General features: G+C 44.5%; 1 protein-coding gene across 13 annotated transcripts in view; it reads right to left on the bottom strand.

Annotated features, from left to right (window-relative positions):
• Positions 1-2,447: 2,447 nt before the first annotated feature.
• Positions 2,448-25,912, bottom strand: part of LOC310672333 (semaphorin-3D-like) — a 51,399-nt gene continuing 27,934 nt past the window's right edge. For 12 of the 13 annotated variants that reach the window (XM_083429380.1, XM_083429374.1, XM_083429377.1 and 9 more), the window contains 16 exons: positions 24,269-24,429; positions 23,990-24,052; positions 22,879-22,998; positions 20,707-20,809; positions 19,225-19,353; positions 17,680-17,825; positions 16,379-16,493; positions 15,305-15,374; positions 14,538-14,682; positions 13,793-14,015; positions 11,719-11,807; positions 10,382-10,423; positions 9,871-10,028; positions 8,941-9,005; positions 3,493-3,626; positions 2,448-3,278 (listed from right to left, as the gene is read on the bottom strand). In XM_083429380.1, coding sequence (XP_083285506.1) covers positions 2,856-3,278; positions 3,493-3,626; positions 8,941-9,005; positions 9,871-10,028; positions 10,382-10,423; positions 11,719-11,807; positions 13,793-14,015; positions 14,538-14,682; positions 15,305-15,374; positions 16,379-16,493; positions 17,680-17,825; positions 19,225-19,353; positions 20,707-20,809; positions 22,879-22,998; positions 23,990-24,052; positions 24,269-24,429 — 2,186 coding nt within the window. In that variant the 3' untranslated portion in view covers positions 2,448-2,855. Of the gene's footprint in view, positions 3,366-3,492; positions 3,627-8,940; positions 9,006-9,870; positions 10,029-10,381; positions 10,424-11,718; positions 11,808-13,792; positions 14,016-14,537; positions 14,683-15,304; positions 15,375-16,378; positions 16,494-17,679; positions 17,826-19,224; positions 19,354-20,706; positions 20,810-22,878; positions 22,999-23,989; positions 24,053-24,268; positions 24,430-25,912 lie in introns of all 13 variants that reach the window. The other variant, XM_083429378.1, reaches the window with a different exon arrangement.

The raw sequence follows: 25,912 nt of genomic DNA, 5'->3' as shown, positions 1-25,912 counted from the left end.
GCCTCTCAGCCACTTCTTACATAAGGGATCTTCAGATAGTTGTTTCTACTCTGCACAAAAGCTTCAGCTGCTAAATAATTTACTATATGGGAGGGAAATGATGGTTTTTAAGACTTGCCTTCCCTGACACTCAGGAAGTCAAAGTGCTGTATCTCTGCAGTTGTGGTGATGTAGCTGCCCACCTGGCAGATTTGGCCTACCTGGGGGTGGGAAGGTTAAGATATAGCCAGCCCAGAAGTTCTCCACCCATCTTATACAATGGAGAGACCTGAACTGTGAATTCTCCTATTTACTGCTAGGATGGTCTGTTGTTAAATGCTCTGACAACCTAACATCCGTATTTCGCATGTCACTATGTCAGATACTAACTAGAGATTCCATATCACAACTTTCTCTTTCTGCCTCCCTCTTGATGGTTTCCAATGATGATATCCAACTAAGTCATACTCAGAGTAGAGCTCATTGCAATCCATGGGCTAAAGTAACTTAACTCCATAGATTTCAATGGGTCTATTCTGAGTTTAGCAAACATGCACAGTTGTGCCTCCCCCACCCTACATGGCACAGAGGGAGGCAGCTAAAGAGATTTTTTAGGGAAGCACTGGAATGGAGTTTGAAACCCAGTTCCAGGTCAATGGAAGCCAATTTTCACAAGTGCTTCAAGTGGCTCCATTTCTGGTTAGAAACTATCTGAAGCAGAACGTATAACAATTCTTCTGTGTTTTTCTGTTGTTCTGGATGGGAGTTGTTACTTAGTGCCAACCTGGGCACTTGATCCTTACTTTGGGCAATTGATCCTTACTCATGAGGTGATACAGTTTTAGCCTAAGGTAAGGATAAGGCAGTTTGCGCCCTGTCGGGAGACCCACACTGAGGCTGTACACTCACATCTCTATATGTGTGCCTGCCCAGTGAACCCTTTTTGCAGAACAGTTGAAGGTAATCAATCCTGTTTTCCACTACTGATGTAGGCACTGGTAGGTACTGCTAACTGGTTCCTGTTCTGCTATGTAAACTCAAAATGTGATAGGCTGAGGTGAATTTGAGTATTTGGGAAGTTGTGACATTCAGTGTGATGGTCCTCTACAAAATGCTGTCCATTTATTATATCTGTACATCCAATTACCCAGTGATTCCGTAGTTTCTTAACATCAACAGTTCAATCAAAAGCTCCTCAATTTTGATGTCGTCGTTGCATTATTTTACATTTTGGTTCAGTTTTTTTGTGGCAGATACTGTGAAAAGGGTTTCGGTCGACGGATCAAAAAGGAGAGGTGAGTACAAGAGTGCCAAACACTGAGCACGGCAGTGATGTCCCAACAAAACCTGCCGTTAAATATCTAGTCATAATTGAGTCTGGTCTAATATGAAATGAAACTCCCACTTGAGCACTGTCTGTAACATTAATTATGTTTAATATAAACTGCTTGGTAATTACCTGAAAATTTGAAAATTGGTGTCTCTTTATTTAAAATGTTCCAGGAAGGGGCAATAGCTGAGTGGCTACATCTCATGCTTTGCATGCAGAAGGTCCCAGGTTCAGTCTCAGGCTTCTCTGGGAAGGTTTGAGAAAGACCCGCACCTGAAACCCTGGGGAGCTACTGTCAGTCATTGCAGATAATACTGCGCTAAATGGACTAATTTTTTTACTCTGTGTAAGGTGGCTTTGTGTGTTGCTAAAGCAGATAAGGAGCTGGCACATAACCTGTCACCATTGTGGAAATGCCAAAAATGGAGGGGGTCACCTCCTCCACCCTCCCACTCACTTCATCTGCCCTTATCACAACCTGCAGTCTGGTGACCATGTTAATGCCAACATTTTTAATTTCAGTTAAATAGTCCTCTTTAGCTGTGTATTATCCATTCTTAAATGGGCAATGGAGGCCAAGTTCTTTTGTGTGCAAAGCATTTTCTGTCCATGAGCTATAAAGCTCCCACAAAAACCAGTTTAGTAAAAGGCCAGCAAGGACAGTGGCTGGATGTTAAAACAAGACATAGGAATGAGGCAGATCACTGCTAAATGGTTCTTGGCTAGAGCAGACCTCTGCCCACTGTCAGAAACAGAAGGCTGCATCACCTACATTTGCACATGTGTTTTAAGGCCTTAACGGTTACATGAGACAATTGCACACTTGCAGCTGGGTAGAGATACAGACAGCAGTGAGTGAGGTTGGGCTGCCTTTTCTTGTGATGAATACCCATTTGTCACTGCATGAAGGGTGAAGTGACCCCAAGTCTTCGGGAAACACAAGTCACCCTAACGCTGGCCAGGCATGGAAGGGCCCTGATTCTCACACTTTTGTATTTGATCATAACACAGCTCCCACCCCACCCAATTCCTAATTTTACCCCTGGGGTGTATATCACTTATCATAGATGGAGTTGCAAATGCTCACCATGCAATTGGCAGGTGCATAAAAGGTCTCTCAGAAACTGGTACCCCGGTATCTTTAATGGACACCATTTATTAGGAAAACAAAGTGAAGACAACTACAAAATATGTGTTATATGATATGTCAAGAACGTAAAGCTCTCTTGTCCAAGCTTTACAGAGGAGTCGTGGTATCACAAGGCAAACCAGGCTGGTCAGTCCATCCCACATGACATAGGCTGGGAAAGGTGATCCCACTGCACTCCTCAGGCTGCCTTGTCTACTTTGCACACTTTGCATGGTACCCAAGGGGAGGAAGAAGGCAAAAACCCAGAGCTTCAGCTTGAGAAAGGACTCACTGGCCTTTCTGTAGTGGGCAGGCTCTGGAGGTCATAAATGCAGCAGATGTGTCTGCGAAGGGCTCTTGGCTGTGAAAGGTCTCCAGAGAGTGCCTGCTGAGTCCGTTTGGGTTCCTTGCATAACATTACGGGGGCGCAGGCTGCCGACGGACTCTGCCTCTCTTGCTTTCTAAAGGATGCTGCTGCCACTTTGGGCTCCATCCTTTCTGTCTCCGCCTTTTCCTCCGCTGGAGAGCATCGCAAAGCTCATCCAAATTAGTGCCAGGGGCGCCCATGGCCCATGAGTACCCTTTGTAATGCAGCTGCAGCTCTGGCGCTGATGCAGGGATGGTGCCGTACGGGCCTCCTGCTTCTTCTGTGCTCTTGCTCCGCCTGGTGGTGAAAGCCTCCATGGCCTGGTGCCCGATGATGCGCAGGCTGTAGGAGGTGAGGGTTTGGGAGAAGGAGTGCTCCATCCCTTGGCACTGGTAGAGCCCAGCATCCTCCTGGGCCAGCTGATTAATCAGCAGCCCTTGCTCTAGGATTGAAAAGCGGCCCATGCTCCCAATCTGCAAGGAACGCAGACAATATCTGCTTGTTTAGCAGTCTGGCCAGAAGAAAGGCAGCTCTTAGCAATGCCGATGATTAATAAATGTCTAAAATAAATGATTTAAACACATTATTTCTCCTTCCCCTGCACAGTAATGAAACCCTTTGTTCCCATGGCTCCCCAGGGCCCAAAGAAACGACCCCACTACCCCATCACCCTCCCCACTGCTATACCTCCTCTAGGACTGGTGCATTGCTGCGCTGCACAAGCCAACGGATAGCCGTCTGTGGGGAACGTGGAAGGCACTCAAGAAAAGTTGAGTTGTTCTGTACACCAAACACCACCTTTTCTTCAGCCATAGATATTCCTGTGTGAAAAGGACAGAGATGGGGTTGTGTGACTAGAAGGACGGGGAACTGTCTTACCCTCTACACAAGCTTTTTGTGGAACACGCTCTCAAATGAAAAGCCTGTAGCAAAAAGGAAAGCAGTTCTCTCTACACCTCCAAACCTTAACATGTCAGCCCTAGCATACCTACCCCCTCCAGTTCTGTGGTCATTACTCTTAGAAATGAGTCTTTGGAAGAGCCATGCAGGTTCTCTAGAATGCAGTCCCCCACCTTCCGTCCCTTTTCTGTAGCTTTCCTGAGAGAAAGTGCTGTAGCTCGGTGAGCCAAGCAGATGATTTGCACATGCAGAGCCCCATGTTCAGTCCCTGGCATCTCATGGTAGGGAAAGGCCCTGGCCCTGAAACCAGCAGAGGCACTGCCAACCACTATAAATCATGCAGAGTTAGACCAACAAATTGACTGTACAGTGCCGCTTCCTAGATTTTATATATTGTACTAGTTAGTGCCATTATGCCTCTGTTAGGGAAAGCTATACCTGATTTACTTTCTGCAGTGTACAGTCCTACCTTGGAAGACAAACAGCCTAGTTCTTGAATGTTTTGGCTCCTGACTTGTCAGGGAAGAGTTAGAAGTTTCCAGTTTCTCAGAGGGAGAAAGCATTCGCCAAGGGGGGAAGGAGAGCAGTGAATCTAATAGAAGGGAACAAGAGGAACAACAGGGAGGGAATGGCTGTTCACAGGAAAGGCAAGGGTTAAGTTCTAGCTCAGATTCGGAGGAGGGGAGATACAAGCCAGCTCTAGCCAGGAGGTTAGAAAAAAAGAGCGGGAAAGCGAAAGGAAGAGGGAAGGGCGCCTTCGCCATTTTGAGAGTGGCTGGTCATGGAGAAGCAGAGCTCAGAAGGTATCTGAAATAAGTGACTCTGAGGAAGAATAGTTAAGAACTGTTTATAATATTGTTTTGTTAATACGCAATAAAAAGTTTTATAAAAGAACAGGAAGCGTTTGTGTGGTGATCTGAAGAGGACAACGGCCAGTCCTGACATGACTGTTCCAGTTTTCAAACATTATTTTGGAAGCTAAATGTCCGACGGGGCTTTCGCGGCTTCCGATTGGCTGCAGCACCTTCCTGCAGTCAATCAGAAGTTGCGCTTTGGTTTTCAAATGTTTTGGAAGTCAAAACGGACTTCTAGAAAGGATTCTGTTCAACTTCCAAGGTATGACTGTAAATACAAATAGAGGACTCAAAATGGCTACAGTCAGGCAGCACAAGAACCCCTTTCCCCTTCGTGTAGCATTTAGTTTTATTCAAATGATTATTTAATTTTCTCAAGCGCAGAGATAGACAAATACTTTTTTAAAAATTCAAAATAAAAGTGGAAACTCAAGACTATTTCAAATATGAAATAACACATGGGTGTTTTAAATACATAATGCCAGATACACACACACACACGTCTTATGTATTCCCAAAGTTACATACTAAAACTGTCATTTTGATGACAGTTTACAGTGACTTAAAAGTAGGTTTTCAAAGAGCACTTGCAGGGCATTTATAAGTTGTATAACACTATATTGTACCCACCTGGATAAACCAAAGTCTCTGTGAGCTCTGTACTTGAATTAGCCCTCATTATAATGACTTGCTGAGAAACTCAACAAATATCTCGCCTCTTCCATTAGTGAGTTATGGTATATGAAAAGAGCCTTCCCACATGTATAGAGGATTAGATATTTGCAGTATCAACAACTTCTTGACTGCTGGTATTCAGCATTCCTGGGATCTTGTAAGTTATGTAGTATTCATGACTGGCGTATGCTTCCAGACTCAGAATTCTAAATACTGGTGAAGGCCATTTGCAAAACCTCATGAGACTTCTTGTTCTTTCCCTGAGCTGTGTGTGCAGTAGCATTCAACACTGGCTCCTTGGTATTGTGGGAAGTGATAAACAGGGTCATTGCCCCTTGTGTTGTGCAAAATACTATCTTTTCAGCTATGCAGACTGAGCACTAATTAGTTGCTCCCTGAACCCTGTGGGACTGTCTTAATTTATTCAGCAGTTCTTTGCATTCATTCCCCCCGCCCCCAGCAACAATCTGTGTCGGCTATAGTACACAATACTGTGCACATCTTGTACATGCAGACCTCGTGGCTACAATATCCAACCTCATGTTTCTACCTTCTCAACCCCCTGCTTTGTGCAACATCTTGTCTGATGAAGAGTTCCAGAGAACCGGACAACTTTCCACATTTTGGAGGCGTTTTGACTGGTCCTTGCAAAGGAATTGCCTGAATGTGGATTTCCAAGTTTTATCTTGTGGACAAGCACAGCTACCTTGTGCTTTGTAAAGAAAGCCCCAGTCCCCCTACCCACTATTTGTGCTGGGGACTTGAACTTAACATTTAATGTTTAAGCTCTGGTAATCATTAAATGCTTTCCTGCAAGGAAGTTGAAGGCGTTTATTACCATCTCAAAAGAGTTGACTAATTGTTCGCTGGCCTCTTCTCCCTCAGAAGTTAAGAGAAGGAGGTGGTGAAGTGCCTTCGTGCAGTTTAGCTGGAGGGTGTATGTGCTCTCCTGAGTTTAAACACCTGTATAAACAGTGGGGTTGTATGTCTCCTCCACAGTTAATATCAATTGGCTTAGATCCTAAGACCCACCAGACGAGTTCAGCTTGCCAAATGGGGATTTCTCACCTTCTTACCATTGAAGCCCTGCCTGTCTCCGCCTCAGAGCCGCTCTTGATGGTCAGGAGCCCCTTGAAATGTGTTTACACCAATGGGATGGCCACAGCTGGAGAAGGAAGCAGATAACCTCCCCACTTCAATTTTCACTGGGGCTCTGATACAAACTTTGCTCTTAACTACAGCAAACTACAGCAGAAGGGACGCGGGTGGCGCTGTGGGTTAAAGCCTCAGTGCCTAGGGCTTGCCGATCGAAAGGTCGGCGGTTTGAATCCCCGCGGCGGGGTGCGCTCCCGCTGTTCGGTCCCAGCGCCTGCCAACCTAGCAGTTCGAAAGCACCCCTGGGTACAAGTAGATAAATAGGGACCGCTTACTAGCGGGAAGGTAAACGCCGTTTCCGTGTGCTGTGCTGGCTCGCCAGAGCAGCGATGTCACGCTGCCCACGTGACCCGGAAGTGTCTTCAGACAGCGCTGGCCCTTGGCCTCCTTGAGTGAGATGGGCGCACAACCCTAGAGTCTGTCAAGACTGGCCCGTACGGGCAGGGGTACCTTTACCTTTAACTACAGCAAATACAGTCTCTGACAGTTGCACATAGTCATAACCACAGTTACACATAGTTGCTCTTGGGAATCACTGATCAAGGAGGGTTTTTTTTGTGTTTTGCACTAAATCATAGAATCAAAGAATCTTAGAGTTGGAGGGGACCCAAGGGTCATCTAGTCCAACCCCCTGCAATGTAGGAATCTCAGCTAAAGCATCTATGACAGGTAGCCATCCAACCTCTGCTTAAAAACCTCCAAGAAAGGAGAGTCCACCACCTCTTGTGGGAGTCTGTTCCACTGCTGAACAGCTCTTACTGTCAGAAAGTCCTTCCTGGTGTTTAATTGAAATCTCCTTTCTTGTAACTAGAAGCCATTGGTTCATGACCTACCCACAACAGCAGGATAAAACAAGCATGCTTCCTCTTCTATGTGACAGCCCTTAAGATATTTGAAGATGACTATCACATCTCCTCTCAGCCCCCTCTTTTCCAGACTAAACATACCCAGCTCCTTCAAGCACTCCTCCTCAGGCTTACTTTCCAGACCCTTGATCATCTTGGTTGCCCTCCTCTGCACATGCTCCAGCTTGTCAACATCCTTCTTGAACTGTGGTACCCAGAATTGGACACAGTATTCCAGGTGTGGTCTGACCAAGGCAGAATAGAGTGGTACTATTACTTCCCTTGCTCTGGACACTATACTTCTGTTGATGCAGCCTTTGCTGCTGCATCACACTATGGATTCACATAGGAGCCAGCTCCCAGGGGCCATGGGTCTTTGGCACCCACAATAAAATATTTGAGGGGGCCTGGCCCCCACAAAGTTGATGGGCATTCTCATTCAAATGGCATGTGTGCTCCATCATGTGAACAATTGTGTGGAGTGGGGCTTACCAGGGCCCCACAATATTTTATTCAAGTTGGCACCCCTGTTGACTCATGTTAAGCTTGTGGTCCACCAAGAACCCAATATCCTTTTCACATGTACTGCTAGTAAGCCAGGTGCCCCCCAGCCTATATTTGTGCATCTGGTTCTTCCAGCCTAAGTGTAGAACCTTACATTTGTCCCTACTGAAATTCATTTTGTTAGCTTGCGCCCAGTTCTCCAATCTGTTAAGGTCATTTTGAATTCTGATTCTGTCTTCTGTGGCATTAGCTACCCCTCCCAATTTGGTGTCATCTGCAAATTTGATGAGCAAATACAAAAATTGTTAATATAGTAGGAAGAAGTAATCCCCACTGCAAACTTCCAATGTGTTGTGTATGTGTTTTGTTTCAGATACTAGATACCACTTTGAATTTCATTTGAAATATTTGTTTTAACTACTACCCAGCTACTACTTGGGAAAAGAAAATGTAAAGGTGGTGGCATTGTATGTCTGGGTTTAGAGAAACTTATTTCCCTTCTGAGAGTGCAAAACAGAGGGAGTTGCTTATCTGCAGTTTTTGCAGGTGGGTAATTTAGAGTGAAGCATTAGCCAAGTCCAAAGTGGGAGTCGCTATAATGGAAGTGTGCAATGATAAATGTGTTACTTTACACCTACAGAGGCTAAGAGTAAGGGCCTGTATTAAAGGTGTAGGATAAGGATCCCTTGCAAAGTAACATGAATCCCGTATGTTGGAGCCTGCACAAACCAGAACCAAATGTTGGGTTTACATTAACTTCTGTGTCTAAATCCAGAGCTGACAGTGTTTATGGAAACTCAGGTGAGCACCTCAATATGTCCAGCTTTTGAGCAGCTGTGGCTAAATTAATCACTAATGGCTCCTGACAGCAGCAAAACTCAATGTAAATCAACATGGCACTTTGAATGAGATGAGTGCCACTTCCCAGGTGGTCTTTCTTGGGCTCTGTGTTTAAACCACCTCCACTTAAGCATGTGTTTTGTGGGTAAATCACCCTGGCAGCACTGAGAGTGATCAGGAGGAGGCTGCATAAACTTCTGGCAAGAACTAAGGCTGAGGTACACTAAAGCCTGCTTTGGCGCAAGGGATGCTGTTAAGTTGTTTTTTACATTTTCCCCAGGACTGAACAGCGGTGGGCTCTTGCTGCTTGGTGTGGGCTTAGCAGCTCTTTGGTGTGCCTAGTAGAGTGTCCTTTGACTCACCTTTTGCAGTGTCCTGGCACTGGCTGATCGGATTGGCCTCCAGCAAATTTTGGCACTGGGCTCGCCTGCAAGGAAGACAGTTGGTGCATATGCTTAGCCAGATCTCAAAGATGTTCAGGAACATCTGGATTCTTTTAAGGAGACTGGTGAGCTTGGCCTAACAGGCAGTGCACGCGAGAATGGCATGTAGGGATAGTATGGCTCAGGAATGGAGTGGTGGCGGCCCCAGTTCTTCAGTCTTCACCAAATTCATCTCCAGTTGTTTTTGTGTTGCTTTGCACAGGAGGCAGTGCATCTTCACCATTCCTTCTCCATTCCAGCAAGGTGAAGTGCTGAGCACCTCGCCTTACATAGTAAGGATAGCTAACCAGTGGCCCTCCAGAAGTTGGTAGACTTTAACTCCCATCATTTCTGACTATTTCTGTGCTGGCTGGGGCTGATTGGATCTGGAGTGCCACAGGTGCTGTATTTCTGCATCCTGCCCCCCCCCCCCCCCGTGCACCTTTTCCCTGCAATGATCTGATGACCATCTGGCAAAGGAAAGCTAAATTCTAGGCTTCTACATAACTCCCACAGAATGGCTCAAGCTAATGGCCAGTGTTCTACTTTCCCCACAGCCAGAAGGTGCCTAGGCAAGAAAGTGTCTGGGATTGGAGCCCTATGTAAAATGAAGTAAGGGACCTAAGCTTGGATGCTGGTTGGGTTAGGGAAGGTCAGGATTTACAGACAGTCCAACTTAAATGTTTGATGCTCAAGTCATGATCTAAAGAGAACTCCAGACAGGCCATTCAGTATACACAGCCATAGCACATGCTCGTGTGTAGATGGTGATCCCCATCCCAACTATGCCAACTAAAGAGTACTAGGAAGTGTATGGAGGACAGAGACTGCACACTAAAGAAGGGAGAGAAGGACAAGGTGGGAACTCACCTTTTTTTGGTGAGCAAGTAGGGCCTGCAGGACCTGCCATCCCAGGTGCAGTAGGGATCTCTAGCCAGGCAGCATTCGGTGCAGGTTTTGCCATAGTGTTCACAGCGATACAGGGAGAGCCGGACCAGGCCATTTGTGGTGCTCACAAACACCTCCTGCTGCTCACAGAACCAAGAATAGAAAGAGGCATCAACTTTTGTTTCCCTTTCCATTAAGTCATGAAACCTGGCAGACTCCCATGAGTATGGGGACACAAACATCTTATGGGAGCAGGAAGGAAGATTCAAAATCATAACATATTTAGTAAATATTGAGAGAAGCCTGCCCTGAAGTACGTACTCTGGAGCAGCCTTCTGTAACCTGGTGCCCTCCAGATGTTTTGTGCTATCTTCTATTCCTTGGCCATTGGCCATGTGTCCTGGGGCTGATGGGAACTGTAGTCCAAACACCAGGTTGCGGAAGGCTGTCCTATAGAAAAATGCTACTGGTAGATTAACAAATGCAGACTTACCCTCTTAGGAGAAAACTGCATGTCTAAGATGGCTGAAGACATCTACAAGAAAGAGAAGACAGGAGAAGTTTGAACAAGCACAGCAAACTTCTATTCTAAATTCAGTATTAGCATCCCCAAAATTCCACCCCAGCTATAGACTGGTGTGTTCATAAACTGAGCCTGCTGTCCTCCTGACATTCTTGTATGCTACTAAAAAACCTAAGAAGAGCAACCCTGCTGGATCAGGCCAGAGGCCAGTCTAATCCAACATTCTGTCCTCACAGTGGCCAACCAGATGCTTACAGGAAACCACCAAGCGGGACTTGAGTGCAACCACGCTCTCTTCCCAATTGTGATTTGCATCAAACTGGCATTCAGAAGGTTGAGTTCAGAAAAGTAGCAGGCTAATTTGTTCTCCATTGTTTTACACTTTGCCAGCACAAAAACAGTCTTCACCCTCCAGATATGATGTGTGCTTGGGCCTTTCTTGCCCTGTGTGTGTTAGTTCCCATTTCTCCACTGCCCTGTAACACTCCAGTTGAATGCAGAGTAAATAAAATTCTAGGTTGATGCGCCAAAAGTAAGAAGCTGCTGTAGGCTCTCAAGATACAGCTAAGCCCTAGGACTGTTGATTAATTAGCTGGGAAATGCACAAGTCCCATCAACCCCAGTCAGCATAGCTAACGGTCAGAAATTATGGGACCTGTAGCCCAACAACATCCAGAGGGCATTGTGTTGGCTACTTCTGTAGTATATGTTGGAAGAAGGGGACGCTAGATCTATGCTTTGCATTTTCATCAGCAGTCATGTATCTTATGATCATTATTTAAAAAAATGTATATTCCATCTTTCTATATGCAGGCCATAACCTTTAGTTCAAAGTCATCCATTCAAGGTCAAGTGAAGTCAATACTGAAGGGAAAAATCAACTTGCTTGGCTTCCAGGAAAAACTGCCAGGAGTTGGCTATTGCTCTATTTCGACCTTTTTCAAGCTTGATGCCTTCCAGATATTTTGAAGTACAACTCTCATCGGCCCCAGCCAGATGTGCTGAAGGTGAGCCAAAGCAGTTTTATCTCAATAAGCTGTGCTGTCTGGGACTGATGGGCAAAGGAATCCAAATATACCTTGAAGGCACCATGATAGTAAAAGGTGCTCTACACCAAGATTCCAATTAGAAAAGGAAAGCACAACATCCTGAAGGTTGATTGGTGCAAACACCATTCCCCACAATAGACAAAGTCTCTATTTTCATTCAGCAAAAGTTCATCATAAGTTATGTCTGGCAACATGGCACTTTCTTGGTGGATCCATAAACAAAAAGGCTTTTAAGGATCAATGAGATTTCCACAGTACCTTTGAAACACTGATCTCTTCCAAGCTAATTTCCTGAGGGTCTTGGCCTCCTATGCCAGCAATCCCCACTTTTAGTACTTTGCCATCATCTGCAGAATAAGATGTAAGGACATATCATGGGGTAACTGCACCAGTTCTTGCTGCATGGAATTGGTTAGGTTAAAGTTAGTCAAAGCAGTTTATTTGAGTCCAGTAAACTATCTCTGAAAGATGCAAGTTTTGGATACTCCAAGGTATGAAGAACAGGATGTTAGAAACGAGGCACCCATTGTTCCTGCATTACTCTCAGCATGCAGCAGAGGCTTCAGAACACCGTGAGTGCTACACAGCTTTGCATGCAGAAGGTCCCAGCTTCTAATGCTACAATTCCATGATTCTTTTAATCCCTGGCATCTCCTGGCAAGGCTTGGAATGTCCTTTGCCTGAAGCCCTGGAGAGCTGCTGCCAATCAGTGTAAACAATACTGAATTAGATGCTTTGGGAATATGTGATACGTGATTAATAAATAATAATAGTTGTTCAATGCACAACACTGCTGAACACTGACGATATCCCACAACTTTCTTCCATACTCTTTTGTATGGAAGATTTTCATATGGAAGGTATTCCATAGCAATAATAATGTGTTATTTCCATACAATTTTTTGGCTGTGATAAGTCTTTCTTGGGATATCACGATCAGATTAGTTGCATGCTGTGCTCAAGATGTGGACTCATCAAGCATATTTATATAGAGCTATTATGATATTTTCTTTGTTATATTTCATCGCTTTGCTAATAATTTCTAGCATTGTTTTGATAGCTGCAATGTACCAAGCTGATGTTTTCAGTGATCCCTATCCAAAATGACAGCCTGTAGTTTCTGGAATCCTACTTTACATTTTTATATTTGTTTAAAATGTGTATCTTTCAATACTTCATAGAAAATCAGATTTTTACTGGTAGGCAGTGCTTTTTTTCTGGGGATACTCAAGGGTACACAGTACCGGCACCTTTCCCCCCCCCCCCTATAAGAAAGCACTGCTAGGAGGAAAATGCTTCAATTAGCAATCAGAAGGGTCACTTCTTATTTCAGATTATACTCATGTTAATAAACAAAAACACTGACAAAAACTGCAACAAGGCTTTGTAATAAATAGAATGGCAGTGTACAAAGAATGCCCACTCATGGGCTGGTGACAGCCAGTACTGGCGCACTGCTCTTTCCCCTTAAAGAGCAGAAAGAGATCAGCATGACATGGGTGGGGAGGGGTGAAATGGATCTTCCTCCTCATCCATAACCTGCTTCCTACATTTGCTTCTCTCCAGCTATGTTTCTCTCAGTGGGGATCTGCAATAGGAAGCAACCCTCATGGGGAGAAAAATGGTGAGGGAAAGAAGTTCAAGGCCACAAACACAGGCAGTGGAAAGACGTGGCTTCCATCACCACACTCCCATGCTGTGGTATCCATTAAAAAATTCCCCTCTCCAAGCCCTGCTGCTTTGTAGACATTTTGCATGATTTGGGTTGAATCATGCCACCACCATATCTAATTGCACCCTAAGTCTCAAATGGACAAATAATTTTAATGTAACAGTTAGCAAAAACTCTCACTTTCAGTTTCTTGTTAGGTCATTCTAAAACTCTTCTTTGTTCTGAAGTCAATCCATCAAATTTGGTGGCTATACTTCCAACAATGTTTAGGATCACAACCTTGAACCTCTTTAGCTTGGTACCTCAAATCCTTCCCTCTCAACCTCTCGAGCTCCTATCTGATCTAATGCAGTACCTACTAAGGTGAGATTCTTAGGGACGGACAGTTCTTTGTTAACAGCTTTCCAGAATAACATCAGGGACCATTTCAAAATATAAAGTTGTCAGATTATCTTACAGCATTTTGACTGGGCAAACTCCTAAATTACTGTGACAACCTCTCTTCCTTCATCATGACATCATGATATTTGGGCACTACCATCCCTCGCCTTCCTTTGCCTGTTGAGCTGAGAAGGACACATGAAGGGCCCATGGAAAAAAGACCATTGTGATGTAGTGTGTCACAAAGAGAGGCGGACATCTTTAGCTAGCACCCTCTACCTGTTCCAAGGAAGAGGACATCAACAGGTCCAGCCTCTGTGTCCACTCTGTCCACCAGCATCTGCTTGATCTGGAAGGCTACATTGGCTCTCATCAGAACAGGCTTCCAATGGAGTGGATAGACAGGGTCCCACATCAGATGGTGGGTGCGCATGAAGCCAATCACTTCATCAGGGAAATCCTTTGTTGACTGGAGGAGTGGGTCATATGTTTCGCTGGGACACTGGCAGAGAAAGAATGAGGACATAAAAAGAGGGAAAGGGTACAAGACAGTACAGGATTCAAGTTCCACAATAAGTAGCCTTCTTGTTCTGTAGCAGCAAAATAATGAAAGCAATGGAGGTACCTTAGAGCCTACCAATATGTGGCTGTCTCCTAGTTCTTTCCAACCTCCCTATTTATGGGCTGGCAAAAAAAGTCTTCATGACAATTCATCAGCATTTTAGTACAAATTTATACTAACGTTCCTATGCAATTTTGCCTACTATACACATTTTTGCAAAGCAACTTTCCCTAACTAACAATGCATTTGTGTATGTCATTTTCACTACTATAGGAATTCTAAGCACACTTTACTCCAGTATGTGCATTGCAAAATGTGGAAAACTGCAAGTGCTGAAGGAAGGCTGTTTTGTTTTTATTGTTCCAGAAAGTGCAAGTTAGTTAGGCTCACCTTTAAATGCAAACTGAATCAGATTCTGAACTCCCCATCCCTGGCTGAAACTTTTGTGTTTTAAAGACGTACCGTTCCAGGACGGGGGTAGGGGATCCGTCCCCTGAATTCCACCCACTGATAGTCCAAGCCTTCCTTATGTGCAAAGGGTCCATTGAAAGCAGCCCGAATGGCTGCCAAAGAGTAAACGCACACAGCAGAGCCACTAAAAATGCCACTGGGGAAGAAGAGGGGACAAAAGTCACTGGCAAATTGTAGAATCATACTCTACTGATGCTGTGGCTATATGGTACGTGCATTGTGCGCACCTGAAAAACTGTTACGTTGAAAGGTTTCTACCTTAGGAAATAGGTGCTTTATTCAAGGATTTGGAGGACCTCAGGTTCCCTACCTCTGCATTAAATCATCACAGAAAGGTCTATCTTTAAAGAATTAGTTTCCCTTCAAATGGTGTTCTTTTAACACTTCCTGCATTCCAGCATTGATTCAGAGAAGCACTGTCTCACTAACTGTCCTCCATGTTGAACTTTGCTTTGTGGAGTGTTGTGTTTCGTAATGGAATACTGCACAAAACCCCATCCCACCTCCCCCATGCCTATGAGTGGCTTAGCACAAGGTGCACTACATTTTGCAAGTATTTGGACTTGGGGAGAGTGATTGTCTGGTAGTGCTTTTTCATGCCTCCAATTCAGAGCCAAGGAAACTCATTGCATAAGGTATCTGTGCACAAGCACTGCGTTTAAATGATGTGTTAGCCTTTGTCAATGCTGAAGTAAACCTGGTGCTTGCACAAACAATGAGTCAATTTCCTGATATGGGTTGTTCATCTTAACACTCACCTTGATACTGTGAAGAGGCCATAAACGAGAGGGTTCTGTGCATTACGGGTGTGAAGGAGGAATACATCCTCTGGAAAGAAACATTGGAGCGGGGAACACATGAGATGAGATGAAGAGGTCTGTGGTTGGCTGCTAGAACCATCTTGAAGATTGAACACAAGGGAGAGCTCTAATCGTAACAATGTCTCCACCCTTATGGCAATTGCAGCTTCAGATCCAAAAACCCCAACACCTCCTAAGCAGGTACTTCAGCAACTGTTAAGACAGAGTTGGGGGGAACTGGTGGGCAGAACACATTAAATCCTGCTGTACTAGTTATGACCAGAATGGTGTATCCTCTGCACTAGATTAAAATTCTGTGCCAAGTGTCTTAGCCCAAGAGAAGTTGAATTCTACACCCTGGATAAACTAGAAACTAGTGTGTCTTCCCAAACTTTTTTGCTTAAAGGGGAATGTATGCATACCTACACACAACTATTAAATGGTAAATAATCAGAAAATAAAGTATCAGTTATTAACTGTGCTATGTCTTGTATTAAATAATAAGGATGTGGTTTGGGTAGTGACTATGGTGTGCTTTATTTTTGCTGTTGAGAAAAGGGTGTCGTCAACTGAGTACTTAATGTCTGGTAAAATATTGTTGTGTTTTAATGAACCCTCACTGCTCTTGCAGCAGTGGCCACATTTCTGATTTCTGATCACAGAGGACTGCACATTGGAAAAGAGTCCCTCCCCAGAAAGAAGTACAATCACAAGTTTTGACCTGCCCACCTCAGAGTGAAAAGTGCAGGTTTGGTGGAAAAGAGCTTTCAAATTAAGCATGTGTGCATTAAGAAATAATGTCCTCACCCCAATACATATGATGATGGCCATCCAGCCATTGAGAAAGTAAAATGGAGGAACTTCCTTCCCACAGATTCACCCACTCACTCAAGCTAAGGTTCAAGGTGGGGCAGCGAGGGAGGTGTGGGAAAACGATGCTGAACCAGTACTGCAGGATGCAAGTCACTCCTACCAATAATAGTAATCACTGATTACCAGAGGAAAGAATGAGAGAACGCAAAGCAAACTTACCCAGCTGATCAAAGTGTGTTTCGGTGCCCTGCAGACCTGGAATGGAGCAAACCAGCCGGGCTTTTAGGAATGTGCTCCAACGATTGATGAGGCTGTGCTTCCCACCAACATCATTCTGCCAGCCACAAAGAGGAGCCAGTCAGGACTATAATCTCCTCATCCACTTATGGAAAGCCTATGTCCCTGTCCCAAGCTACTGCTTTGACTGGAATCAACCCTATCATGGTCACACAACTGGTGTGTCTTAAAACTTTGGATGATCAGAATTGTCCAGCCCTTCTGGCAAAAGTGGAACACCCAAAGGGCCATTTCCCCCTACTTCCATGCAGAAGGAAATCCCATGGAGTCCCAAGTCAACATGGGATTGCAACCGCAACATGGCTGCAACCTCAGGCTGGTTCTCAATGCACACTTCCTGATTTAAAGGTGGTGGATCTACCTAGTGAAAAGAACGCTTATCAGATGAGTACCATGTTCCAAGACAGAGGAAGAAGGAAAATTATCCACATTGGAAGCTGCAGAACAGGGATGGGAAGCCTCTGGCTCTCCAGACTACAACTCCCACCATCCCTGACCATTGAGTACAGTGGTGCCCCGCAAGACGAATGCCTCGCAAGACGGAAAACCCGCAAGACGAAAGGGTTTTCCGTTTGCAGAGGCTATGGGCTTGCTTCGCAAGACGAAAAATGACGGGAAAATTTGAATTTTTTTTTTTTTGCTCCAAAACCCCTTATTTTGAATCGCTAAGCTGCTAAAAGCATTTTAGCAGCAAAACCGCTAATCCCCCACCCTTAAAAAAGCCGTTTTTAGCCCTTAAATCGCCAATAGCGCTAATAGCACTACTCCGTCAATGGGCTTGCTTCGCAAGACGAAAAAACCGCAAGACGAAAAGACCCGCGGAACGGATTCTTTTCGTCTTGCGAGGCACCACTGTATACTGGCTGGGGCTGATGTGAGTTGGAGTCTTCATCAAGCACAAATTCTGTATGCACAATGAAAGTATATTGCACACTAAATATCTCAAAGCCACTAAATATCTCCCATCACAGGAGGAGGAAAAAAAGATTTTATGTACCCAGCATCTGGGTACCATTGTCACTCTGAGAAGGACTCACATTCAGACAAAAAGCAGATCATCCCACTGGGGTGGGGAGGTAGCGCTCAGTATCCCTTTCTGGTCTGTTAAAAGCATTATCATATTGGCAAACACTAAATATTCAAACCAGCAAGCAATGGTTCCTATAGGCTGAGCTGATTCTTTGAATCACAGCTGGGTTGTCCAGCTGACTCCCCTCACTGACCTTGCAGACCCGTGCCACCCGGGTATAGATGCGCCTTCTCTCCCACTGTCCAGCTTCCACTGCAGTCTCCCGGAAAAAGAAGTACACCTTATCATCATCATGGTTGTAGGTGTCGGGAATAGCATAGGCACCAATAAACACAGGCTCTGCAAGGAAGGAAATTCAGTTAAAAGTCAAAGGATCACGGAAATTTTGAGTTGGAAGGGATTCCAAGGGTCACCCCTGCAATGCAGAAATCAAGGAGTCACAGCTACAATTTAGTTAAACATTGCTGGCAGAACAATATATATACCTGTACAGTGGTACCTCGGGTTACATACGCTTCAGGTTACAGACTCCACTAACCCAGAAATAGTGCTTCAGGTTAAGAACTTTGCTTCAGGATGAGAACAGAAATCGTGCTCCGGCGGCGCAGCAGCAGGAGGAGGCCCCATTAGCTAAAGTGGTGCTTCAGGTTAAGAACAGTTTCAGGTTAAGTACGGACCTCCAGAACGAATTAAGTACTTAACCCGAGGTATCACTGTATATGTATGAATAAATGATTTTTAAAAACCAAGATAACAATAAAAGAGGACAACTACAGTTGCAAAAAAAAATTCAAAAGGACAAAAGAAAACCCACAGTTATGAAATTTGTGGGCTACCTGTCCTTTTTTTGCCACCTGAGGCAGGAAGGTGTTGCTACCCTGGCTGCTGCCCTGCTGCTGAAACCCCCCTTTCCAGGGTAGTATGGCTATAGGAGCGGAGGCTTCTGGTGATATCTTGCCCCACATTTTTATGTTCCACACATTCCTCCACAATCCCTCTGAATGTAGAGTGGCTCAGGGAAACATTTCTACCCATCTCCTGTTCTCTGGTCAATCAGTTCTCTGCACTACTCAGTCAATCTCAGTCCAGAAGTATCACTATCACCAAGAGATCCCACCCATTTCTCTCCAGGCAGAAAAACTATGAAGTTAATTTGTGTGTCAATGTAAATATGTTCATCCATTTTGGATTTTGTTGTTTAACGATTGAGTTTAATATACAAAACAGACCTACAACCTTTCCCTCAACTTGCTTTGCTTGGAAGAAAGGACATGTTTGCTCCACCAATTGCTCATAAAGAACTTTTAATATTCCTCCTCATGCATGGAAATGACCATGCAATGGGCATGGACAGTAGCCCCGGCTGAAAAGCTAATGTGCCAGATTCATGCGACCAAAGGGAATTCTAACCCCCATCCTTTCTATAATGTATGGCAACTGTTTTTTGATTATCTGTGCCAAGAAGATTATGTTTATAGCTCCCTGAGATCTCGTGGTAATACATGGAAATATTTTTTGGAGTGAACTTGATTTGACATTTTTAGGCAATGGGGTTGAAGTGTTGTGAGTTATCCTCCCTTCTGTTATCATGATGGCAACACAGCCGCATTAGCTGGTTTAGGTTCCATATCCTTGCTGTATCACTCTGTAGGTGAAGAGCTACATGCACAATAATGGCAGACTTGTTAGCTAACAGAGATCATATTCTGAGCAGCTGCTTCTGCCATCACCCACTTACCATTTAACCAGTAATCCTGGTTCTGTTCTGTCCGAATGTAGTTCTGGTCAACCCTGTCAAGCTGTGTACGGAAAAAAGCAGCACTGCTGCCCATGAAGTCAACGGAAGTGCCTGAATAAAACTCCCCATCTATCAAATCCAAAAAAGAAAAAAATATATATTGGCAGAAAAGCTACATTTCAGATCTCTAAGGATGTTTATTTCGCTTCATGCCTACACTCTGCACATTTTAAGTAAGACAAATAATATTGGGATAACAGTTTATGTATGATTGCTCTCTGACGCCTCCTAAGTGTTGAACAAATAGAAAAGTCCTCACTCAATATGGAAATGCATTAATGGGAAAGAGGATTAATATATCAGAGACAGGGGTGTCCAAGAACGTTTTGCTGCTGTAGGAAAAATGCCCTGCTGATGCTCTGCCAACACTGCTCCCAACAGATTTGGACCTCTTCCCTGCCCTTGCCACAGTGCCCGCACTGCTGCCTGTGCCGCCGCCACAACTGCACCCTTGCCACAATGCTTCAATGGTGGTGAGGGTGCCATGTTAGGGCAAGGACATTGGACATTGTGGCAGCAGCAGTGGTGGCATGGGTGAAGCTGTGGCAGGGCTTCCAGTGGTGGGGCAGGTGGATCTGCTGCCTGAAACAATTTTTTTTGCCTCAACCCATGGAAGTGCTGGCCTTGACCATGGATCAGAGAGTGGGGAACCTTTATCCGCATGAGGACCACATTCCCTTCTGGGCGACCTTCGGGGAGGGGGACACATGTGAGTGGTGGGCAGGGCAGGAGTAAAGTCAGCAGAGCAATGAATGTGCATTTTAGTCTTTTGAACAGGGCTAGTTTCTTCATAATCGCACATCCTTCTCTATCATCCACGTAGACAATCAGGAAGTTCAGGGGCACATTCCAGCCAGACAGAAACACCCAAGGAGGATGGCAAAATAGGGCTGAGGGGTGTGACTTGGGAGGGGGTGTGGCCTGGGGAGAGTTCCAAGGGCCGGACAGAGAAGAGGGCCACGTGTGCTCCCTGTGCTTGAGGTTCCCCATTTCTGCCACTGAAGAAAGGATGCACACAGAGACAAAGATTGCAAAAGCCACTGCTAGAACGAAACCTGTTAATATATATTGCATTTGTCTTAAATGATCCTAGCATATATTGGCTTGGATCCACTTGTGCTCTGATTGATCCAGAGAAGGCCTACATTAGTGAAAAGGGGAGGGAGGTCATTTTTGCTTATTCCCTCTTCCCTCTCCCCCACCTCAAATTGCGAAGAAGTTTGGTGGACCTTTTGGAACATTGTGGTCGGTGGCCTGCAGGATAAATGAAGATTTGGAAAAATGGATGCTTCTTCCTCCTGACTTTGGGTCCTAGAAGCCTCTGCTGAATCAAATAGCATTCTGTCAGTCGAGGGATGCTATTGGATACAAGAAGCCTTTGTCTAGGTTTCGTGCCTGCTTTCTGTTCACAGTCCCTCTTACCTATGAGCAGCCCTGTGAAAGGCTCATGGGGGCTGTATGGACACTTGCCTCTTCCAGATTCTATGGAGGACGTCACCAGCTGCATAGCTGGCACCACTGGTTCCTGCAGAGGACCATGGAAAAGATTTCATAAGCATCACTGTAAACAGAGCAATCATGCTCACAGCAGATTGTTTTACACTTAAAAGAAATTGGCTCAACAGTCCTGGCTGCTCTCCAGGGAATCTCCTGAACTAGAGAGTTTTAAGGTGCAGGCTTTTAATTTAACCACCCTCATCACCCCTTTCCACTCTCTTTGCTCTCACCCAAACTATTTGCCACAGGAGTATCCTACTGTGGTGCACTTGTCACCTGCAAGTGATACCCATTGCAGTGTGGACTGTGTGGATGGTTCTGTAGGGGCCCAAATGGATGGGTGGCATGTGGCATGGGGTTAGACTAAATTATTTTTGGTCTTCTCCACCTCTATGACTCAAATAGTCAGCACTACCTACCTTGCCTTTGGTGCTAAAGTTGTAAAAGTGCTTTAGGCGTGCTGTGAAGCTTTTCCACAGAGTGGCAACCTCACAGAAGTTCCAGATTGGTTGTTTTTTCAGTGCTATGGAGCTGCCCTTTACTGAACATACTTGAAAAATTTATCATACAGTTGGAACTCTAATGATGCAGGCCAGGAGAGTTATTTATTTTGCTTCTCTTTACTTTGAAGTGAATAAGAAAAGCCCATCTAGTCCAGCATCTTGTTCTCACAGTGGCCAACAAGACACTTACAGTGGTACCTCGGGTTAGGTAGTTAATTTGTTCCAGAGGTCTGTTCTTAACCTAAAACTGTTCTTAACCTGAAGCACCACTTTAGCTAATGGGGCCTCCTGCTGCTGCCGCACTGTCGGAGCACGATTTCTGTTCTCATCCTGAAGCAAAGTTCTTAACCTGAAGCACTATTTCTGGGTTAGCAGAGTCTGTAACCTGAAGTGTATGTAACCTGAAGCGTATGTAACCCGAGGTACTACTGTATATGAAGTTTGAAAGAGGACTCTCCCAAATTGTGATTCCCAGCAACTGGCATTCAGAGGGCTGAGTCTAGAAAAGCAGAAGGTTAACTTGTTAGATGATCTGAAGTTCCTCTCTCTTTTTTATACTGTACTTTACATCACCAAAAAGGCCTCGGCCTCCCATGTACATTGCGCATTTGTGTGCTTTGGACTTTCTTGCTCAATGTGTTTCAGTTCCCATTTCACCACTGCCCTTTGACTGTTTTTTCACGGATTGCCATTTGCTCATGATTCAGCAGTAAAGAATGAGTTTTTGCAGGGAAAGCTCCAGAGCAAAAGAAACAACAACATTCAGATACAGAGCTTTAAAGTGGGGACCAGGCCTGGAAAGCATGGAGGAAAGGTAAGTGTGGATAAGCCTTACACATCTTAAACAATCAATTTCCTTAGGAGAGACCATCACCGTAAATTAACAGGATTAATGAGGTGATTGATTTGAAGCTGTTTGAAACCTTGAAATCAGGTATAAAAATACCAAGCAATATGGTGCCCACTTATTATTTATACTCGTATTGTGCTAACCCAAAGAATTTGGCCTTTGACCAACATAATCCAAAGAGTCAAGAATGGCCTTAAGCCTGTGTCTAGGGTATTATGCCAAAGTCTGACTGGAATTGGCGGGATTGGCCCAAGTGAACAGATTACAGGATTTCACCCACTGCTGGGATGGTTGCCATGGAGTTACTAGAGAGAGCAGAATGCTGGTGTGGAAGTTAATAATACCTGAAGAGAATAAGTGATTGTCTCCTAAATCCCTCATCACTTATTCATTCTGGGTATCTCTACAAAATGTTTTTGTACTGTCTGCAGAAAGAGCAAATGCACAAGACATCTTCTGAAAAAGGCTGGAAGAGTGGGCAGCTGTCTTCCTTCCTTACTATGGAAAGCATCAGAAAAGAGTCTCAGTGAAAGAATTCCCTGTTCCTCAGAGAAGCAGGTGATATTGCAAAACACAGGTAAAAAGAATGCTGGCTTTTTTATCTGACGCAAGAAGTCAATGTGACAATCATTCCCTTGCTCTCAAATATACAATAGTATGCAGAGGCAGAAGTTGGATGCAGAATGAGTTATACCGCATCTAGATTCGGATACCTGTAATACTGGCCTTGTGGATGCAACTCACCTCCATTCCAGCTCTGAGATATATGAAGGCACATATGGGCTGGTAGGAGCCTGTTCCACAGGCAAACACATGAGTGCTGTTGAAATGCTGGAGAAAGCGGATGAAATTGGCACATTCCATCTAGTAAAGGAGTCAAAGATGTAAAAGATGGCAGGATTTTACTTGGACATTTTTGGTTTGACCCAGTATTCCCACCATGAAAGGAAAGGAAGTATCTGACTTACAAGCTATTTTCAAGATCTGCATCTAACGGTATTTGCTGGGCGATAGCTGGTTTTCAAAATCTGGTTTTCAAAACCAACATTGCAATATATCGATATATTACGATATCTGAAATAAGGAAGGAGCTATGCAGAGGCAAACAGGACAATGTCCTGGCAGCTGCTACTACTTAAGGGTCTAAAACTGAGAAATGGTGATATTATCAATCACATCATGGTGATATTGTGAGGTTTAGCTGTTGATAACTTTGCAATGTTTAGCTGGTGAGTTATCGCAGTGCTGAAAACCAAATATCGCCTAGGCTTACACACATTGTGATTCAGCAATATATTGCCAACTCAAATATTATGAAACATTTATCACAATGTGAACTTCAAACTGATTTTGGACGATATATTGATATATTGCCCAGCCCTACAAGCTACTGATGCTGGATTGAGGCCATAGCCTGATTTACTCATCTACTTTGAGAAGTTGCTCCTGCCTGTGCACATCCACAAATCACTAAACGAATGTCTTTATACATTCTTAGCTACAATCCTATATCCTATCCTTACATGGAAGTAAGCCTCAGTGAATTATAGACTATTAATTGTACATTTGGATGAATGGCTTTAGAGCATGTAAGAATGGTTTTTTGGTTTTAGGATTTATAGTTTTTGTAGTATTTTATCTTATTTTTGTGTTGTATACTGCTTTGATGGCCCCAGGTTATAAAATAGTTTATAAATTTGTAAAATAATGATGGTGGTAATAACAACATCAACATCAGTTCAGTGGGACTTACTTCTGAGTAAGCATGTATAGGATTGCATTGTAGTTAGTGATCACAGATCGTTCAGGAGGCACCTCAACCTAAACCATGGAGCCTAAAGTCCACCATTTTTACCTTAGGATTCTTCCCAGCCAGTCTGCAGTGCTCCATTTGCTCTCTAGGAGCTGGCCAGAAAATCTGGAAGAGAAAACACAACCAAGAATGTGGATGGAATCCTTTGCAGCAGTAAGTGGGATGTGCACATGGGAAACGAGGTTCACTCACCTAATGAGACGTCCCTTCCACTTCTCTCCCCACACTCCCTGTATAGCACATGGACCAAATCCTGATGGCCGTTTTCTGTTTATCTCCCTTCCCACCCCACCCCAAAGCAACTTCCTTTGGCACTCTGACCTTCTGCGGCTCTTTGTTGGGGCTGTCAAGGTTGAGCAAAAATATGTGGTCCTTAGCGCCTGCCATCAGCCATGCCCTCTTTTCGTCCACAAGTAGTGTCTGGAGTGCCAGCTCATCCTCAGAGTCCAAGAGCAGCTGAGAGCTGTTTGATCTCAGGAGGTCTGTAAGGTGGAGCATACAAACAGAAATATGAAGATGGTGGGCTCATCCACACTTCTACCTGTACCTTGCCTAGAAAGCACAGGTGGGTCCAAGTGGTTTCCTGCTTATCTTGTGCTTTCTAGGCATGGGTCTGTGTGGTTTTGCCTTTGCCCTGCCACTTTCCCCCAGAAAACCCACTCTTTAGCAATAAATCATAACAAAAGATAATCTGCGGAAAACCCAATTGCCATGCCTGCTCACTTTCTCCTGAGAACGATTTTCGGAAGCCGAAAGTCCGGTGCTGCTTCTGTGGCTTCCGATTGGCTGCAGGATGCTCCTGCAGCCAACCGGAAGCCGTGCCTTGGTTTTTGAACGGTTCCAGGAGTCAAACAGACTCCCGGAAGGCATTCCGTTAGAGAACCAAGGTACAACTGTACTTTTGTCCATTTACTGTATTTATTTTCCCCGATTTGAACTATAAAACGGTGATTTTCTTGAGTCAAAATAAGAGTACACCTAAACATTTTTTAAAGAAAAAAAGCACTGATAATCATAATAATGCAAAGAGCATTAATGAAAGACAAGAGATCGGGCCAGTATGGTTAAAAAAATTTAAAAGTCAGGGCTCTGAGAATGGAATGCTAGTGGGGAAATAGCCAAGAAGAGACACAGTAAAGTGTTAGAAGTTGGTTACTTTCCTGAATATGTTTTCTTCTTACCAGCTTTGAAGGTCTGAGTCAATCATAGGAGCGGGGCTGCAGCTCTTTAAAGAAGAGTTTGGATTTGATATTCCGCTTTATCACTACCCTAAGGAGTCTCAGAGTGGCTAACATTCTCCTTTCCCTTCCTCTCCCACAACAAACACTCTGTGAGGTGAGTGAGGCTGAGAGACTTCAAAGAAGTGTGACTAGCCCAAGGTCACCCAGCAGCGGCATGTGGAGGAGTGGAGACGTGAACCAGGTTCACCAGATTACGAGACTACCGCTCTTAACCACTACACCACACAGGCCTATATAAAGGCACAACTGCCTATATTGGGGTGTGGGTGCAATATTAGTGTAGAACACTGACAGGAACAGTAAGTAACCCATCAAGGGATACAGTGTGTGGACTTTGCACTCTCTATGTGCAATTGTTGCTGGAGACAGATTGCATGTCACATGGAAATTAACTGATCCACATCACTTTTAAAAAAACAAAAACATACCAGGGTAACCAGACTAGGAGCAGAGAACCATGTCTGAGAACCTTTATTGCTAAGTATACTTTCTTTCTGGCTCTTTCATTCGTTCCGTTTTCATTTGGGCAAGGGAGCCATGAGACAGAAACTGTGTGATGCTGTAGTGTAGACCCATCACCCTTTGGCATATGTCCCTTCCATCCCATAGAAAGGTGGAGTCTGGCTGGGAGTGGGAGGGGAGACATGGCCATCCTCTTAGCAGCAGTTCAATGGGGATGAGCAGTGTTAGTATGAAAGAGAATGAAAGTGACATCATCGTCTTA

This window comes from Podarcis tiliguerta, assembly GCF_965153285.1.
Source record: "Podarcis tiliguerta genome assembly, chromosome: 2".
Classification (NCBI taxonomy): domain Eukaryota; kingdom Metazoa; phylum Chordata; class Lepidosauria; order Squamata; family Lacertidae; genus Podarcis; species Podarcis tiliguerta.
This window is presented reverse-complemented; position numbering and strand designations above follow the sequence as displayed.